Source organism: Colletotrichum gloeosporioides, assembly GCF_011800055.1.
Source record: "Colletotrichum gloeosporioides strain Lc1 chromosome Unknown consensus_81, whole genome shotgun sequence".
NCBI lineage: Eukaryota > Fungi > Ascomycota > Sordariomycetes > Glomerellales > Glomerellaceae > Colletotrichum > Colletotrichum gloeosporioides.
In genome coordinates, this window is record NW_025544726.1 from 110,609 (window position 1) to 126,953 (window position 16,345).

General features: G+C 55.6%; 5 protein-coding genes across 5 annotated transcripts; 2 read left to right on the forward strand and 3 right to left on the reverse strand.

The window, feature by feature from the left end:
• Positions 1-231: 231 nt before the first annotated feature.
• Positions 232-1,422, forward strand: GCG54_00001058 (Gamma-glutamyl cyclotransferase aclK; the record flags this gene model as incomplete). Its single annotated transcript, XM_045401185.1, has 1 exon — positions 232-1,422. The coding sequence occupies one exon, from the start codon at positions 232-234 to the stop codon at positions 1,420-1,422; it is 1,191 nt and encodes a 396-aa protein (XP_045259110.1).
• Positions 1,423-1,664: 242 nt separating this feature from the next.
• GCG54_00001059 (Glycerol-3-phosphate dehydrogenase [NAD(+)]) lies at positions 1,665-3,069 on the reverse strand (the record flags this gene model as incomplete). The annotated part of the gene is made up of 2 exons (XM_045401186.1): positions 1,665-2,852; positions 2,950-3,069. The coding sequence occupies 2 exons, from the start codon at positions 3,067-3,069 to the stop codon at positions 1,665-1,667; spliced, it is 1,308 nt and encodes a 435-aa protein (XP_045259111.1).
• Positions 3,070-5,744: 2,675 nt separating this feature from the next.
• Positions 5,745-7,048, reverse strand: GCG54_00001060 (uncharacterized protein; the record flags this gene model as incomplete). Its single annotated transcript, XM_045401187.1, has 2 exons — positions 5,745-5,843; positions 5,933-7,048. The coding sequence occupies 2 exons, from the start codon at positions 7,046-7,048 to the stop codon at positions 5,745-5,747; spliced, it is 1,215 nt and encodes a 404-aa protein (XP_045259112.1).
• A 1,848-nt stretch (positions 7,049-8,896) lies between these two features.
• GCG54_00001061 (uncharacterized protein) lies at positions 8,897-10,873 on the forward strand (the record flags this gene model as incomplete). Its single annotated transcript, XM_045401188.1, has 1 exon — positions 8,897-10,873. One exon carries the CDS (start codon positions 8,897-8,899, stop codon positions 10,871-10,873), a length of 1,977 nt encoding a protein of 658 aa, XP_045259113.1.
• Positions 10,874-11,207: 334 nt separating this feature from the next.
• GCG54_00001062 (uncharacterized protein) lies at positions 11,208-12,296 on the reverse strand (the record flags this gene model as incomplete). The annotated part of the gene is made up of 1 exon (XM_045401189.1): positions 11,208-12,296. The coding sequence occupies one exon, from the start codon at positions 12,294-12,296 to the stop codon at positions 11,208-11,210; it is 1,089 nt and encodes a 362-aa protein (XP_045259114.1).
• Positions 12,297-16,345: the final 4,049 nt, after the last annotated feature.

Consider the following 16,345-nt stretch of genomic DNA (forward strand, 5'->3'; position numbering starts at 1 on the left):
AAAACCTCCGACAAACCCAATGGGAAAATAAACCTCCTCCCAACCGCCGACCCTCCTCTCAACCATCATCCCATCTCACACCGAATCCAGCATCATCCCAGCTTCCCCGTCTCCCCAACCAAACAAATACCCGTCGAAACGCCCCTCCCGCACCAGCATCCATCTTATCATCAGCTCAACCCGGCCACAAGCACCAATCGCCACCCGCCGGCGCGTGCCCATCGCCCAAAGATGGCATCCTCACGACACTGCGACTCCCTCGCCCTCCTAAACCGCCTCCACGAAGCGACCTTCTCCAAACCAAAGCACACCTACCCGCCCATCTCGAGCATCCCGCGCACATCCCCCGCCCGCCTCGCCGCCGCCTCCTCCGAATCCTCCTCTGAAGCGACATCAGTCCTCTACCTCGCCTACGGCTCCAACCTCTCCGCCGAAACATTCCTCGGCGCACGCGGCATCCGGCCCCTCTCCCAAACAAACGTCTCCGCCCCCGCGCTCTCCCTCATCTTCGACTTGCCGGGCCTGCCGTACCGCGAGCCGTGCTTCGCCAACACCGCGCCGCGCAAGGTCCCGCAGCTCCCGGACCCGTCTGACCCGCCGAAACTGCCCCCCGTCCCGCCGCTGCCGCAACCACCACACCCAACCGCGGATGTGGAGAAGGGAGCACCCACAAAGACGCCCCCGGATCTGGGCTGGTCCAAGGGCCTCTACGGCGTCGTCTACGAAGTCACACCCGAAGACTACGCCACCATCGTAGCCACCGAGGGCGGCGGGTCGTCCTACCTCGACATCCTGACGCCCTGCATCCCCCTCCCGCCGCGCGTCTCCGTGCCCGAGAAGCCGCCCATCGACATCCCGAAGCCGTTCTTCGCGCACACGCTCTACTCCCCCGCGATCCCGGACGCCCCCGAAGACGATAAGAACCCCAAAGATGGCGACGACGACGGTGACGATAAGCCCTCCGACCCGCGCAAAAAGTGGTACTACCACCTCATCACGCCCCCGCGCCGCCCGGACCCGACCTACGCGCAGCCCTCGGCGCGCTACCTCAAGCTCATCACCGACGGCGCCGCCGAGCACGAGCTGCCGGACGACTACCAGGCCTGGCTTGCTTCGCTGCAGCCATACACGGTGACGAGCTGCCGGCAGCAGCTGGCGCAGTGGCTGCTTACCGGCATTTTCTTCCCGGTGATGCTGCTCTTCTTCCAGCTGAACAAGTGGGTCGCGAATAAGGAGGGGAAAGTGCCGCTGTGGTTGGGCGTGAGTCTGAGTGTGGTGTTTAATATGTTGTGGATGGGGTACGATGCGGTGCTGAAGCCCGTGTTTGGGGATGGGGAGAGGACGGAGGAGGAGGACAAGAGGTGGAGGCGGGCGCCGGCTAGCGACATGGAGAAGATGAATCTGTTGATGCGGGATTGGTAGGTGTTAGGGTCAGAAAGGAGTTTTCGATTTTTAGGTAGAGCGTAGAGGATACCAAATTGATCAGAATAGCTTTTTCATTGCTTGAATCCGTCTACATACATCCGTCCATCCCACACCATGCCGCTGTGGTATTCAATCCAGGGATATCAATGCGCGCCTATCTTTCAAACCCAGCCCAAGAATCCTCCCGTCTCAGTGCCCACATATCCACACATGCCATTAACATTGTTCATCCTGCTCATCTAGTCATCCGAGATAAGGCTCGGAATATCGTCAACGCTGTACCGCCCCTCGAGAATGCCGTTCACGGCCGTGAACAGCGGGTAGTCCTTCTCCAGCCCCCTCGCCTTCAGGAAGCTGTTGACCTCCTTGGCGGTGCTCGTGCCCTGCAGCAGCTGGCCGTTGAGCTCCCGCTTCTCAATCTCCTGCACGCTCAATCCCTCCTCGACGGCCATCTTGGCGCACTTGAAGTTGCGTCCACCGCTGCACGACGTGATCAAATCCGCAACGCCCGCCGACTCCTCGGTGAAGGTGCCCGTGTGCACCGTCTGCCCGAAGAACTCCTTGCCAAAGTTGACCATCTCGAGCAGGCCGACGCGCATGATTGCGGCCTTTGCGTTGTCACCCCAGCCGCGGCCATCCACAAAACCGGCGGCAAGCGCGACGATGTTCTTGAGGGCGCCGCCGAGGGAGACGCCGGCGACGTCGGAGACCAGGCGGACGTGGAAGTAGGGGCGGTGGAAGAGGGTCTTGAAGATCTGGTGGTCGAGGGGCGGGTACTCTGCGGGGACGGGGGTGAGCTTCGTCTTGGAGGTGCGGCCGCGGGCGTCCTTGTGCTGCATCTCGACAGGCGTCAACGGGGCGATGCCGTTGCCGTTGGGGTTCGGGGAGGTGGAGCGCGGGGTGGGTGCGCGGGAGTTGTCCATCGGGGGCGGGTCGTAGGCGATGGTGGTCTCTGACCACTTCTCTGCGGCGATCTCGGAGGCGATGTTTGCGCCGGAGAGGGCGCCGCAGTAGATGCCGAGGCCGTCGCCGATCCACTCGGAGAAGAGGGAGATGCCGTCGTCGGAGACGTTGACGCCCTTGATGCAGGAGACGCCGCGGGCGAAGGGGAGGATGTGGCCGCGCAGCTGCTTGCAGACGTTGCCGATAAACTGGTGGGGGAGGTTGAAGACGAGGATGGTGGAGTCCTTGACAGCGTTCTGGAGGGAGGGGTTGGCGACGAGGTTGTGGGGGAGCTTGATGCCGGGCAGGTATTTGGTGTTTTCGTGGTACTTGTTGATGACGGAGGTGAGCTTCTGCGGGGAGGAGCCGACGGCGGGGTCGTGATAGGGGGAGGAGGCGTCGAGGACGACGTCTTCTTCGTACACCCACATGTGGACGTCCTCCTCGAACAGATCCGGGTGGGCTTTTGTGTTTTCGGCCACGATCTTGGAGATGGTTGAGCCCCTGGGAGAGGTTGGTTAGCGTCGTGTGCAGCTCGCAGGCGGTGGTGATGGTGATAGCTTACCAGTTACCAGAGCCCACCACGGTGACCTTGTGCTTCTTTTCGGCGCCGAGGGAAGCCATTGTGGTGGAGGAGTAGAATCGTCGTTGGGGAAAGCTGCTTCTTGCGAGTGAAACAACGGATCGCAGGCGGAAGAGCATGAGGCAGAGCTGGAGGGAGCGTCGAGAGAGGGGGTGTGGAAGAAGTTTATCTATTATGTACTGGGTACGGTGTAAGGGAGGAGGGTCCCGGTCAGGTCCAGGTCCAGATTCGGGTAAGGTGCGGTCGGCGCGGATGGGTACGGGCAGTCCAGACAGGCGCTTTAGCTTGAGGTGGGTGCTTGGCAGCTGCTGGGGATCCGTATCGGCGGGCGGACAGGCGGGATGGGCTTGTGTGTGGTCACCTCGTGAGGTATGGATCGTGGGTGGACAGTGTCTTGGGTCACGGCAGTGGCAGTGGTGGCAGAAAAAAAATAAAAAATAAAGCGAGACAACGACAGCATGTGTTTTTGCCCCTCTATTTGCGGTGTCAGTGCCGGTTTGGCTGGGCAAGCAGGGTCACCGCCCACCTCCTTCCTCTCCATCCCCAATCACCTCCCCCAGTCGCATCCCTGGAGGGAAAGAAGCTGCCAGGCGAGTGTCAGCGAGTGCAACTGCAGCTGGATGTGCCGGTGCCGGGGTCTTCCTGCCCAGCGGTGCTGTTGAGGGAAGCATGACGCACCGCCAACCCTAGGGTCGCGGCAGAAGTCGTCACCGCTTCCCTTATCGGGGATAGTCGCTCAACGAAATGCCAGGGGGTTGAGGCCGACTCACTCTTTAGGGAGGACCACCTTCCACCGTGACCTTCAGTTGGCAGTTGCGAGTCCGGGCTGCCTCGGCCGGACACTCCGCCTCCCCCGGACCTGGCCGAGGCAGCACGCGGAGTCGGTACTTTCCTTTACTCGCGTGCCTGTGTTTGCTCGTATTATCTGCTGGAACACTATCAAGTTTAATCTCCATTTTATTACCTTGCCCAAGGTTCTCCAAGAATCTCGGCTCATCACAAGTCAGAAGCAACCAACGCCAACAAATTGCGCACCACCCATGTCACCAACGATCGCTCACAATTGCTGTCCCAAAAGTGGCTCCTCAGTGGGAACTGCGCGAAAATGACCACTGATAGAAAAACAGATTCCGGTTCTCTCCTTCCAACCCAATCACCCCTGTCGCTAGATGGAGAATCACATGCCAATCCCTTTCCCCCTCCCCTTCCATCCGTTTCTTCTGCATCCCGTGCCTGGCCCGCGGCCCTGGAGATCGTCGCAAGGATTGACGTCGCCGCCTTTCTCATTGGCGACACCACGAGATTGTTCGCGGCAGCGGGATGCAACGGCCTCCATCAGCCGCCGTCCCGCGCCTCGAATTCCGGCCGACGTTGCTCAATGGCGCTACACGTGCGACTAGGATCACGCCGTTTTTTGTCTGAAATGTTTCCCACGCCCTATTTCGCCTCCCCCGCGCGGGCGGGAACCGCTTGGAATGGCCGCCCGGCGCCGCGTGCCGCGTGCGGTCGCTAAACTCAATTGCGCGCTTCCCGAGGCACATCTGACGCCGAAGCTCTCCCCAGCTTGTCTTGAACGGGCATGGTATTGCCGCCTTGCGCGTTCCTGGGAATTAACGGGCTGGGGCCGATCCCCAGGTTTCCTGTGTAACTGTGGCTTTGCTTTCATATATTTGTTTCTTCAGTGGCTTGGTGGTTGTTGTGCTTTCATCGCAAAAGCAATTGCCAACATGCAAATGCACCATATCACTCGGCGCCAGTCTCTTTTTTTGAGCTCGTCGTCGCAGAGACTCAATCTCTTCCCCATACTCCGATAAGTCAGATCTCCGCGCGGGGTAACTCTGTTGGTGATTCATTCAGACGCTGAAAGCCTCAGCTGAGCTGCACCGCAAAGCTCTCCTCAACCCCGGCGAGAATGAATACCAAAAGGCAGCCCCCGCAAATCATTCCTGCGGAGAAATACAAACTCTCCCCACAATCTTAAAGAAACTCTGACTGGTCTCACAGCCGTCAACAAGCTTTCGGTTGCCGGATGTAAACCCAAAGCTCTGAGAGTTGAAAGTGTCTGGTGGTATTTGCGTGGTGTTTCTTTCACATCAACCGCCAAACATCGACATGTAGGCGCTTTACTGTATTTGGGAGCTGTTGAGATTCAATTACGATGTTTACTAGGTCTCATCCCCCGCGAGGCTACGACAGGCGGCTGTTTTACACATGCCTCCGTGATAATACCTAACGAATCTCTGATTTGATGCTCCTCTGCACTAAGTTGCACGTAACACTCTGTTTACGCCCAACTTCAATCTCCTTGCATTTCGTAGATCACGCCTCCTAGCACCCTAAAGTCTCATTCAGAATCCTAAGCATGACTTCCTGGCCCAGGGCCGTGGGATGCGCCAACGGCACCTCGCTGTACAACCTGCCCGCAGTCGGACGTGGTGCTGACCAAGAGGAAGAGCATCGTGAGATGGACCTGATTGCTTGATTCACCCTTTAGAATCTCAAACGACAACCACAATGCTGCACAACGCCCTCTGGTAAGTTACGTTAGAGATACCAAGAGAGAAGTTCCTAAGCCTTCGAGTCAAAGTTGACATCATTCAATCGATGCGAAGATGGTAGATTCAAGACAAAGAAAGGGCAACGCCTCACAATATTACTATGAGCCTGACCCTCAAATCCCGTCGTTACACAGTGCACCAAGTATAGATCCAAAGACCTATCCCGGTTGATGACCATGAAAATACCATAGGTCCGTTGACCGAAGAGACCGGCACCTCAACCTGCAATACCGGCTTTAAGGGTTGACCTTCATCACGTTATGGCGATTGCCGCCAGCCGGCACAACGTTGGCCGGCAATCCTGGCTTAGCTGGGTAATGGAACACGCACCAGCCCTGGATCGGAAGGAAAAAGAGAAAACGTCAGTCTCATTGTCCATCAATCCGGCAGAAATCCGGGGAAAGAAACAAAGCACGGTACTCACGTTGGGCTGCCATCCAACTCCCAGGCAGTTCGATTCCTTGTTGCACTTGTATGCCAAGCATTCGTTGATCGTAGCGTATGCGTTCGATTTCTGCAATGCCGTCCGTTGGGCAAAGGCATTGCATCTGAGCTCGTACGGCACCCCGTCGATGGCGAATCTCTTGCATCCGGGCTTGCAATTGGCGAAGGTACTGATGTTTTCGCAGTCTGAATCGCCAGCCTGAAGGAACGTGTTCGAGCCTGATCCAGAGCTCGAGCCGGTGCCGCTGCCTGAACCCGAGCCGGTGCCGGATCCAGTACCGGACCCAGAACCTGATCCCGAGCCCGTGCCCGATCCGGAGCCAGAGTCGGACCCGGACCTCACCTGGTCTTCGAGATCCTGCACCTGCTTCTGCAAGCCATCCACCTGAGACCTACACTCCTGACTCTGCTGGCTCTTCTCCTCTTCGCACATCTCCCGGTCATGCTCCAGCCCGGCCTTGTCCGCATTGCACTGGTCCCGAGCCGCCGTCACCTGCCGGCTCTTGTCCGCCTCGCACTGCGCCTTCTCCTCCTTACAGCGGTCCTCCGCCTGCCTCAGCGCGCTCTGGTGCGCCGCCTTCTGCCCCTGCACCTCCATCTCGCACTGGTTCGTCATCTCCCGGCGAATGGCGTCCTTCTCGTTGTTACACTGCGCGATGGCGGCCGGGTCCGCTACAGACGGGTCGTCGGTGGGCGTCTCCTCGGTCTTGGCTATGAGGATAAAACTCTTGCCGAGCTTGGGCCCGAATGAGGTGCCCTCTCTGGTTACGTAGCATAGCCCGTTGATGCTGGCCCAGGTGGCCGCGACGCAGGTCGGGTCATGCGCGCAGAGCTGGGCGCAGTCGCGCGGGCTGGCGGTGTTCTGGCCAGAGCTCTCGTACGGGGAGGCGTATTTGCCGCAGGTATAGGTGAAGACGGTGCCGTCGACGGTACCCTTGCCCTCGGTGGCTGGAGTTGGGCAGCATGTGGAGAGGGCGGCGGCTCTGTTGGCGTTGGAGGAGGAGAGGCAGCTTCCCTTGCTACCGGCGAGGGGAGCTTGCTGGGCCCAAACAGCTACAGCACTGAGGGTGAGGAGATGAATTGCACGTAAGAGCATGATGGCTGTAAGAGGCATACAATGGGGGGAAACGTTGGAGATGTGGTGATGCTAAGGAAAGCATTCTTTATCTACTTCTGAAGCTGGCGGCTTTATATACGCGGCAGCACAGATAATTCCACTCCGTTCTATGACAGAATAAACATACTGTGGACTATGTCAAGTGTGTAGCCTGTAGGTTTTCAACATAACCAAAATTCCTTCCCTAAACTGGACCTATGACAGGTCATAGTCCGTTGGCCATTATCCAAGGTCCCGAGACGACGAAGACTATTCCCTCAGACTCTGTTACAGTTAGCATTGTAAGACCACAGCAGCCCGTTTGCAAGAATCAAGCTTCTGCTTTCAGCGACCCCGCTTCTCACGACGAAATCTCAAACCTTCGGTTGCCGTGGGCTCTGCGGCTCAGACATTCTCAGATGTTAATCGAGATCATCTTGACGATCTCGGATCTCGCCGGAGCGGGGTAACGCGGCGTCGATGGTCGTTGGGAGCTGGCGTGTAATAGATGGGTGAGGGACACACGGGCCGAGTTGCTGGGCCGTCCCGTCCCTTTCACCACATCTCGGCTCGCCAAGCGCCCGCTGCCCTTGGTCTGCGGGGCTAAACTATTGAGCCGTTCTGACGTCGCTGATCAGCCACTGGCCTTGGCGAGCTTGCCGGATTTTATGAACAGATCCGGCCAGCGTAGCTATCTCGCATCCACATCAACTGATTGCGTCGGATGATCTCCGTTGAAAGAGCGTTAGACATTGCATCTGGAGGTGATGTTTTCAGGTCCTAGTGAGTATTTCCAAAAGCTTCATACTCTTAAGGCCGAAACAAGTGGCTGCTACTCCAAACCAGGCACAAACTGTCTACGAGACGCTCGCATGTGACGGGCCTTGTGTCTTGTCGTCTCTAGCTTTGATGAACATCAACGCCCGAACTCATTTTCCGTTGGCCTGTTGAGACAGTTGTAGGTGTGGAGGCTACTAAGACCTCATGTCTCGGGTCTCATGGTATATAGTGCGGAGTACATTCCCAGGCATATCAGCAAATTGGAAGCGCGGACGGGATCCGTTTTCAGCCGCGACGTTGAGATGGGGCAGAACGCCGCTGAGCGATCTTGTCTCGGGAGTCGGGAGGTTGCACACGTACGACACTAGCCAGGGGCTTGGGGAAAGACGCTTGCACATTCCCATCCAACCCGAGAACGCTTTCAGCGGACCGCAGTCTGAGAATTGAGAATCTGGTCACTCGAAATCGTACAGCTTTGACTGAGACAGATTGATTCCAAGTACGTGTAGTTGGGAGCCCTAGGCACTAGGTTGATGTCTTGACTAGGACGCCAAGTGCTGACAGGTTACAAAGACTGAGACGCGGGGTCAAGATCAAGTTGAGATGTGTTTCAAACTCTGAATTTGATCCTTGATGCAAAATCCAATACCGAACTTGATCTATTCCAGTTATGTGAACCGAACCTTGAACGGTTTAGGCGCCTACGGTCACTAAACGAAATATGCATTGATTTTGTTCTCCATGTCCCCATTCGATTGACGAACTTGGGGGAAATCGTCTATGTTAGTTTCGCGACTGATGAAGCTACGTCATCTTTCGGTTGGAGCTGTTGATCTCTCATCTTCAAACTTCCTAGATTTCTGTTTCCGAGTGTGGACCGAAACCAGATGACCTGGATAGTACGGGCAAAGGTTCTGCTTACCCTGGAGCCAATACAGAGATTGACTAACCCAGGTGCAGCACAACTTCGAAGATGCGTATAAGACTCGCTGAGCCATCAACTTCATGATCAAACATATCCATCAACCAACCACTCCATCACTTCTTTCATCGAGCCCTACTTTCATCATGATTACTCTCCGGGCGAGCCTGGTCGCCCTCCTGGCAACCCACGCAACAGCAGCCGCCCAGATTCCCCTCGGCTCTTCTCGCCACGCCAAATACACCCTCGACGCAATCAAGCCCCTTTTCAACCCCGATACCGGCCTGACCAAGTGTTGCCCCGAAGGAACGCTCTTTGACGGGAAAAGCTGCATCCTCGGCGTCCCCAAATGCCCGCACGAGACGACATTCAAGGACGGCCGCTGCATCTCCACCGTCAAGCCAGCATGCAGCGAGGGCTCCGAGCTGGAAGGCAACGTTTGCGTCACCATAGCGAAGGCCTCCTGCCCTCCCCCGCTGCAGTTCAGAGACAAGGCCTGCATCTACGATGAGCCCCCCAAGTGTCCTTCCACCTTTTATTTGGAGGGCCAGGTCTGCGTCTCTGACAAGAAGCCTTTCTGCGGCGACGGGGACCGGTTCAACGGCAAGGGCTGCGTCAACACCATCGGTCCGTCCTGCCCCGAGGGTTCCAGCCACACCAATGGTGCTTGCGTCAACATCCTCCCCCCGAGTTGCTCTGGAAAGAGCCAGTACGACAAGACACTCAAGGCCTGCGTCCATCACCAGTCCCCGGAATGTCCTCCCGGTAGCACCCTTAAGGGAAGCAACTGTGTGGCTGACGGCCCCCAGTGCCCAGAGGACACCAACTTTGACGCAAAGACGCAGACATGTGTCTTGAGGACTCCTCCGGAGTGCCCTCCCGGCTACAAGCTGGAGGGCGAGCGGTGCATTGCTACAGATGAGCCGTCCTGCACCCCCGGCACGGAGCTGGTTGTTGACCAAAAGGCCCGCACAGCCCGTTGCTGCGCATCCGGAATGAAGTTGGAGGGAGAAGTATGCTACCGCAAGGTCCCCCACGACGGCGAGTGTCCGCCGAACACCACGCCGATCGGAGACCGCTGCCAGTTCACCACGCCCCCGCCGCCCATCTGCCCGCCTGGCACCAAGCTCACCCGCGACCAGTGCGAGCTGATCGACCCTCCCGACTGTCCGCCCGGCTACACCCGGGATGGAGTCATCTGCTCGGCCGTAGAGAAGCCAGTCTGCCCCGGAGACTCCACCCTTACAAACGGCCAGTGCATCGCCACGTCAAAGGTCCAATGCCCCTCGGGATCGATCCTCCAAGGCCAGGTTTGTATCGTCGGCCCGCCGTCTTGTTCTTCTGGTACTTGGAACGGTGCCCATTGCGTCGTGGGCCGGCCTAGATGCATGGACGGCGGCTACTACGTCGATGACGACTGCCTCAAGCCTGAAATCCCGAGCTGCATCGACAACACAATATTTGACGGCGGTCGCTGTATCTCGAAGGAGTCTCCCCAGTGCTCTCAAGGGCAGTTGAGCAACGGTACCTGCGTCGGTTCCGCCATACCAACATGCCCACAAGGCTCGACCCTCGACGGCGGCTCATGTTTGAAGGGCCCTCCCACCTGTCCTCCGGGCCAGATCCTCCAGAATAACGTCTGCAATCACATCGAGGACCCGGAGTGCGCTCCAGGCTACGACTTCATCGGTGGCCAATGCAAGAGCGTCGACGAGGAGACCTGCCCTCCAGGCTACGTCCACAAGAACGGCGACTGTATCAACGATGAAAAGCCCAAGTGCGCCGGGAACACACACTTCAACGGCACCGCCTGTGTCGGCGACGACCCCGGCTGTCCGCCCAGAGCCACATTCGTCGGAGGAAAGTGCCGATTGGCCGAGGAGCCGGCATGTCCTCCTGGCTTCCATTTCGATTCAAAGCATTGCGTGGCAAAAGAGAAGCCAGATTGTGCACCTGGTACGGAATGGGATGAGGCCTCCGGCCAATGCATCGGAGAGGAGAAGCCCAAGTGCCCGCAGGGTCAGAAGTTCAACGGCGTGCAGTGTGCGCTGGAGACGGGAGACTGCATGGAGTTCGAGTACTGTCCTCCAGGGAATAACATGTTGCTCATGAGTACGATTTGATCATCGAGACTGACCTCGATGACTTGGAAAATGCTCAGGATATGATTGGATTCTGGTCTTCACTATGAAGGGCTGGCGCTCGTGTGATCTCCAACTAGTAGCTTCGATAGCTTTTAATGCAATAATTAATCACAACTTCAAAAGACGTGTCGCAAATCCACATTGACTTCATGATGATGGAAAAGTGATGTGGCATAGGGGATGAAGTTTGGTATCTAAGGCAAAGGGGTGCTGAAACGAAAAGGGCTATGCTACATGTAAATCCCAACGCCTCGCTCTTTTGAGGTAGAAGAAAAGAAAAAGGAAAATCTCTGAGGTTCTTCATGATGCCAGATCAAGCCTCAATGACAATGTCCTTGACCATGTCGATGAACCTCTGCTGGTACTCGGCGGGGTTGGCGGTGATGCTCATGGGTCCATGGCCCGCAACAACGTTGTAGGAGTCGACGAGTCCCGTCATGAGCTTCGCGCGGAACTTGTGCTTGGCCCAGAAGAAGTCGAGGACGACAACGCGGTAGATCCAGTTGCCATCGGCGTCGACGATGCCGGTACGCCAGGGGTGTGCATCGGATTGGATCGAGGGAGGATTCTCGCGGTCGCCGTCGGTGACGTTTGGGCCGGGGTAGCGGACGAGGAAGAGGGAGTAGTCGACTGCGTTGTTATCTGCGAGGAGCTTGGTGTCGGCGTCGAGGAGGTCGAGGAGCTCTTGTCTCTTGTCCGACTTCATGCGGATCTTGTCGGGGAATTCATCGATGAGCCTCTCCTTGACGCTCTCGGGAGCCAGCTTCCCTCCTGCGATGTCTCGCTCGGGGAAGAAGTAGTCGTTCGGCTTGAGATCGTACGTCTCCCATCCTGATTTCCGGTGTTCAGTCTCCTCCATCTCCTTGCCGTAGAGTAGATTTTCCATGATGATATGATGCGTCGGGGCCGTGCCCAGGATGCCGCCAAGAGTTGCAAGGGAGGTGTAGACCATGTCGGTGATGCGCACCAGCAGGCTGTGAGGATGCTCCTTCATGTGGGCCACGTAGGCATCGAACAGGTCGTGCGTGAAGAACTCGTGCTCGAATCGGCGAGGCAGCGACTTGATGAGGAACTTGCCGTCGGCTGTCGTGAAGAAGGTTGAGCCGCTGTAGCCCAGGTCGCCGACAGGGTGCAGGTCGGACTCGCGGCCCTTGCCCTTGCTGCGCTTCTCTGCTAGATGGAAAGAGTTCGCATACTCTTCTTCATCCATTTGCCAGACATTGTGTCGGAGCTCGAGAAAGTCGGCGGCGCGGTAGCGGGAGAGGGGCAGACTGAAAATGGAGAGGAATGACGCGAGGACGCGGAAGATCTTGATGCGGAAGCTGCGTCGCTTGGGATTGTCGGGGTCAGTCGAGATGGCTGCCAGGATTGAGGAGGATATTGAGGCGCTTCGAATTTGCATGCTGGCTCTAAGAAGCCGCGAGGCTCTTGGAATGTCGTTGAAAGGTTCGTGATTGATGTATGAGGGACGCTGATTATCGCGGGACGAAGTGCAGGAGAATGACGTGCAGCTTGGGGGATTTTGAGGGCAGAGAGATCCAGCTGCAAGCTTGGGCTAGATCTGACGTCACTACCTAGGGAGTACCTTGGGGGGCCACACTGCAATTAGGTTAGCGGGGCGCTAAGACGGGATGACAGCTGGAGGCACGGGCACTAAGACGAGCAACGGACGGACGCATCGTTCCACTTTGGTGCTTGTTTTTCTGATGTTCTAGAACATGACATATGTCACTTGGTGGTAGATCGTCATATCCCGAGAATCTGATAAACAAAATCGGGGGCTTGGTAATAATACCCCGCCAGCGACGTGTGACCATGGACTATATGTTATCATTTCGTAAATCATGGGGCGAACTTCTACAATATTGTCAGCATAGACAAATTCGTGGATAGTGAGCCAGTTTTTATTGACCCATAGAGCAACAGCGCCCACCCCAAGGCAATCAATCAAGTTTGAGGCCCATAATTGACTTGATTGCCACATCGCGATGCTATACTTGATTGATTGCCAATTAATTGCAATTAATTGGCAAATATCCCCACATATAGGTGAGGGCTCTAGAGGGGGGTCCTAGAGGGGGCTAGAGGGGGGCCCTCTAGAGGGGGCTAGAGGGGGGCCCTCTAGAGGGGAGGGCTCTAGAGGGGAGGGCTCTAGAGGGGAGGGCTCTGGAGGTGAGGGCTCTAGAGGGGAGGGCTCTAGAGGGAAGGGTCCGGAAGGTTAGGGCCCGGGAGGGTGGCCCCCGGAGGGGAGGCCCCCGGAAGGGGGGCCGGAAGGGGGGCTGAAAGGGGGGGCCCGGAGCCGGGGTTTCGGGGCCGAGAGTCGGGCTGGATTAACGATTTTCCGGGCTTTTCCGGGTCCCTTAGCCCCCTTAAGCCCCCCCCTTAAGCCCCCCTTAAGCCCCCTCTAAAGCCCCCCTATAAGGCCCCCTAGGCCCTAGTAGCCCCCCTCCCCCCCTGTCAAAAGAGTCAAGGCAATCAATCAAGTTTGAGCCTCAAACTTGACTTGATTGACTAGCGATAGCTTCATAATTGATTGATTGATTGATTGAACTTGACAAGTTTACTTGCCTTGCGGGGAGCGCTGTAGAGCAACGGAGCCCGAACGGAGCGATGCAGCCACCATGCTTTATCGCCCAGGAATACATAGGTGGGATAAATATCCAAATTCACAATTGTACTAGCACGAGGAGTAAATGGATTATATGGGGTAAGATGACATGTTTAATTATATGACTGGATTGTCAAGAATTGACATGTTTGCTAGACTGTAACGCACTTCAAGCTACGACTTCTAAGTCTATGCCGTCTTTTTGACAGAAGATGAGCAACCTTAGACTTCCTCTCACAAGATATCGAAAACTATAACCCTAGCTCAACCCCAGCAAAGGCTTTGTTTACTTCCAACAATTTTCAACCACGGATGGTTTGCAGTGGCAAACCTGAGGGCCAGTCAGTACATATGACGGGATGAGAACTCGGAAAAGGCGCCGCCTTGGCTATGGAGGACGTGTTCAGTTCACTCACAATTGAAGATCAAGTTCGGCGTGCTTCTGTTTGCCCTCTGCTACACATCTGAGCGTAGATTCGTCCTAGCAGGCCGAGGACAAATGAGGCATCTGATAGATGTTCCACATCCCGCGTTCCTTCGTGAACCGGCAAAGTGTTGTTGTGGCGCCTTTGTCGAGCTTCTTGGACGGCCAAATATCCAATCCAAAGCCCAGCGAGAGCTAAAATTGATGCCAAGAGGCCAAATATGAGAGAGACAACCACTTCTATAGAGAGAGAGTTGCTTGAAGACATCGCAATTAACAAATGTAGAAAGAGCCTAAAGAAAAGGGAAAAGACTGCGGGACCTCGATGATGATGTGGGATTGTTTGTGACTTTAAAACACTGACTGAAAAGTTCAAGTGAACGAAAAGAAGAATATACAAATATGCCATTGGCCGAAAAAACAGCTGACCTTGCAGTAGCCAGCCCAATTGGCAAAAATGAGGCTTATTCAGTCAAGGGCCAATCGCATCGGCTCAAAATGGAAAGCAGGGATGGGGGACGGGGACCTATGCGATACATCGCCGTGACAGTACGTATCCATGGCCGCTACGTAGCCCACTTCAGTGTCCGAATGAGGAGGAGGGCATGGGGTACGGATCACCTAACCGTTCTCTTGATATCCCGATCGCCTGCGAGACGCCGACACTTTCCGGCATCTTAATAATACACAGCCCGCGGAGCGAGAAAGCCTAGGGGCTGAGGAGGAATCGCAACTGGTTGGTTTTGGAGGCGTTTCTTGATTATATCAAACGTATGATAACGCCGCGCGATGTCACTTTCTCCGCCGCGTTCAGTTCAACAGAATAGGGGCTCTAAGTAGGATAGGATTGAGCGTATCTATACCCTAGGTGCTTTGCAGGCAACCTCTGTTCCTCAGGCTTGACCGAGCAGTCTCTTAATAGGTAAGCATAAGACTATTGAGTTTCTGAGTTTGGGAACCGTACGGTGTACCATCGTTGGGGCGGCGGACACTCAACAGCGGGGACTCGGGTTTTGGTCAGACAAGCCACACTTACCTCGCAGTTTTCAAACAACTACGAAGATGAAGGAAAGGGAAGGAATTGCGGATGCGCAGGAAATATGGAACACACCATTACAGGTCGGAGGCTGAGGGCCTTCAAAGCGGTTTAGGAATCTTTTTAGCTGCGTGAATCCCATTATGTTCTTCACGTCGATCTCACAATGTCAAGTTTTTCTGCTCACCCTGAAAGTACCTTAGAGGCCTGGAGCAACTTTCGGAGTCCTGTATTCAACTCGGTCATCCCCCGTTACCCAATGGCTTCAGAATACGGTAACGCCAGATGCTTTACTCAAGACGAGATGGTCAATGGGAGTCAACGCATCGCGAAAGCAATATGCCGAGCCCTCGTATGCATAAAGGAAGAACACTGGGCGATTTCTATTTCTAGCCAGAATACGACGGTTCTGCTGCTCGTATCGTGCTGTGGTTAGGTGATTGAACTGAACTAGTACAAGAAAGATTTGATACTAGACTCAAACCAAATGGTGCCCTTCGCTGTCTATAAATCCTCAGTGTGCTGGCACATACCCATGCAGAAAGGTTCGCGTTGAGCATCACAATGAGAAGCATTTTGATGAAGTGTAGCGTGAAAGACCTCTAGGCCCATGACGCGCCAAAGAAGGCCATTGGTTACCTTAGGCAACTGCCTGCGTGGCGGTTATCCTGGGTAGAAGTCTCCGTATAATGCCACTTTCCCTCTAGACTTATATAAGCTTCTCTACAAAACTACTCAGATCTGAAAGGATCTCGGAATAGATGGGCTTTCTTGTTGATAGGCCCGTGGCCAAGCCCTGACAGCCAAAGAATAATTGGACGTACGACAGACACTAAGTGGAATTTGAATGGATTGGAGTTCGGCGTCGGGGGAGGGATTAAATCAAAACATACAGTGGCGGAATGGTAAGTAGATGTAAGTTTCCTCGTCCGAGCTAACGGCATGAATCCCTCATCGAGTGTTTGCCCAAGTTGATGCGCAGAAATGGTGATATCGGAATTGCAAGTTAGTCTCCTGCCTAGAGGCACAATGTAGTCAGTCAATATTTATTCCGTTTTAGAATGCCTGCGGGATCCCCACAAGACAGCCAGTGACCAAGCACAAGAAATAGCTAATCTCCTACCACAACCAAGAATCAAGAAGAATGACCTTGCTGTATCCCATTGTTTGTGATGAAAGCGCCCCCTCAGCTTGCCGTAGAGACTTGTTGACGACTATGTTCGTAAGACTTTCTCGAGACGCTCGTCCTATACGAGATGAGTGCTGTTAAGCAAATTGGGCTCACTTCCATGCAAAGCATCATAGGAGTAGGAGCATGAGCAAGGAGTGCGACCGCGGTGGCTTTCGCTCCGCGAGTATTGCTAGACCCGACGCTGGTTTCAG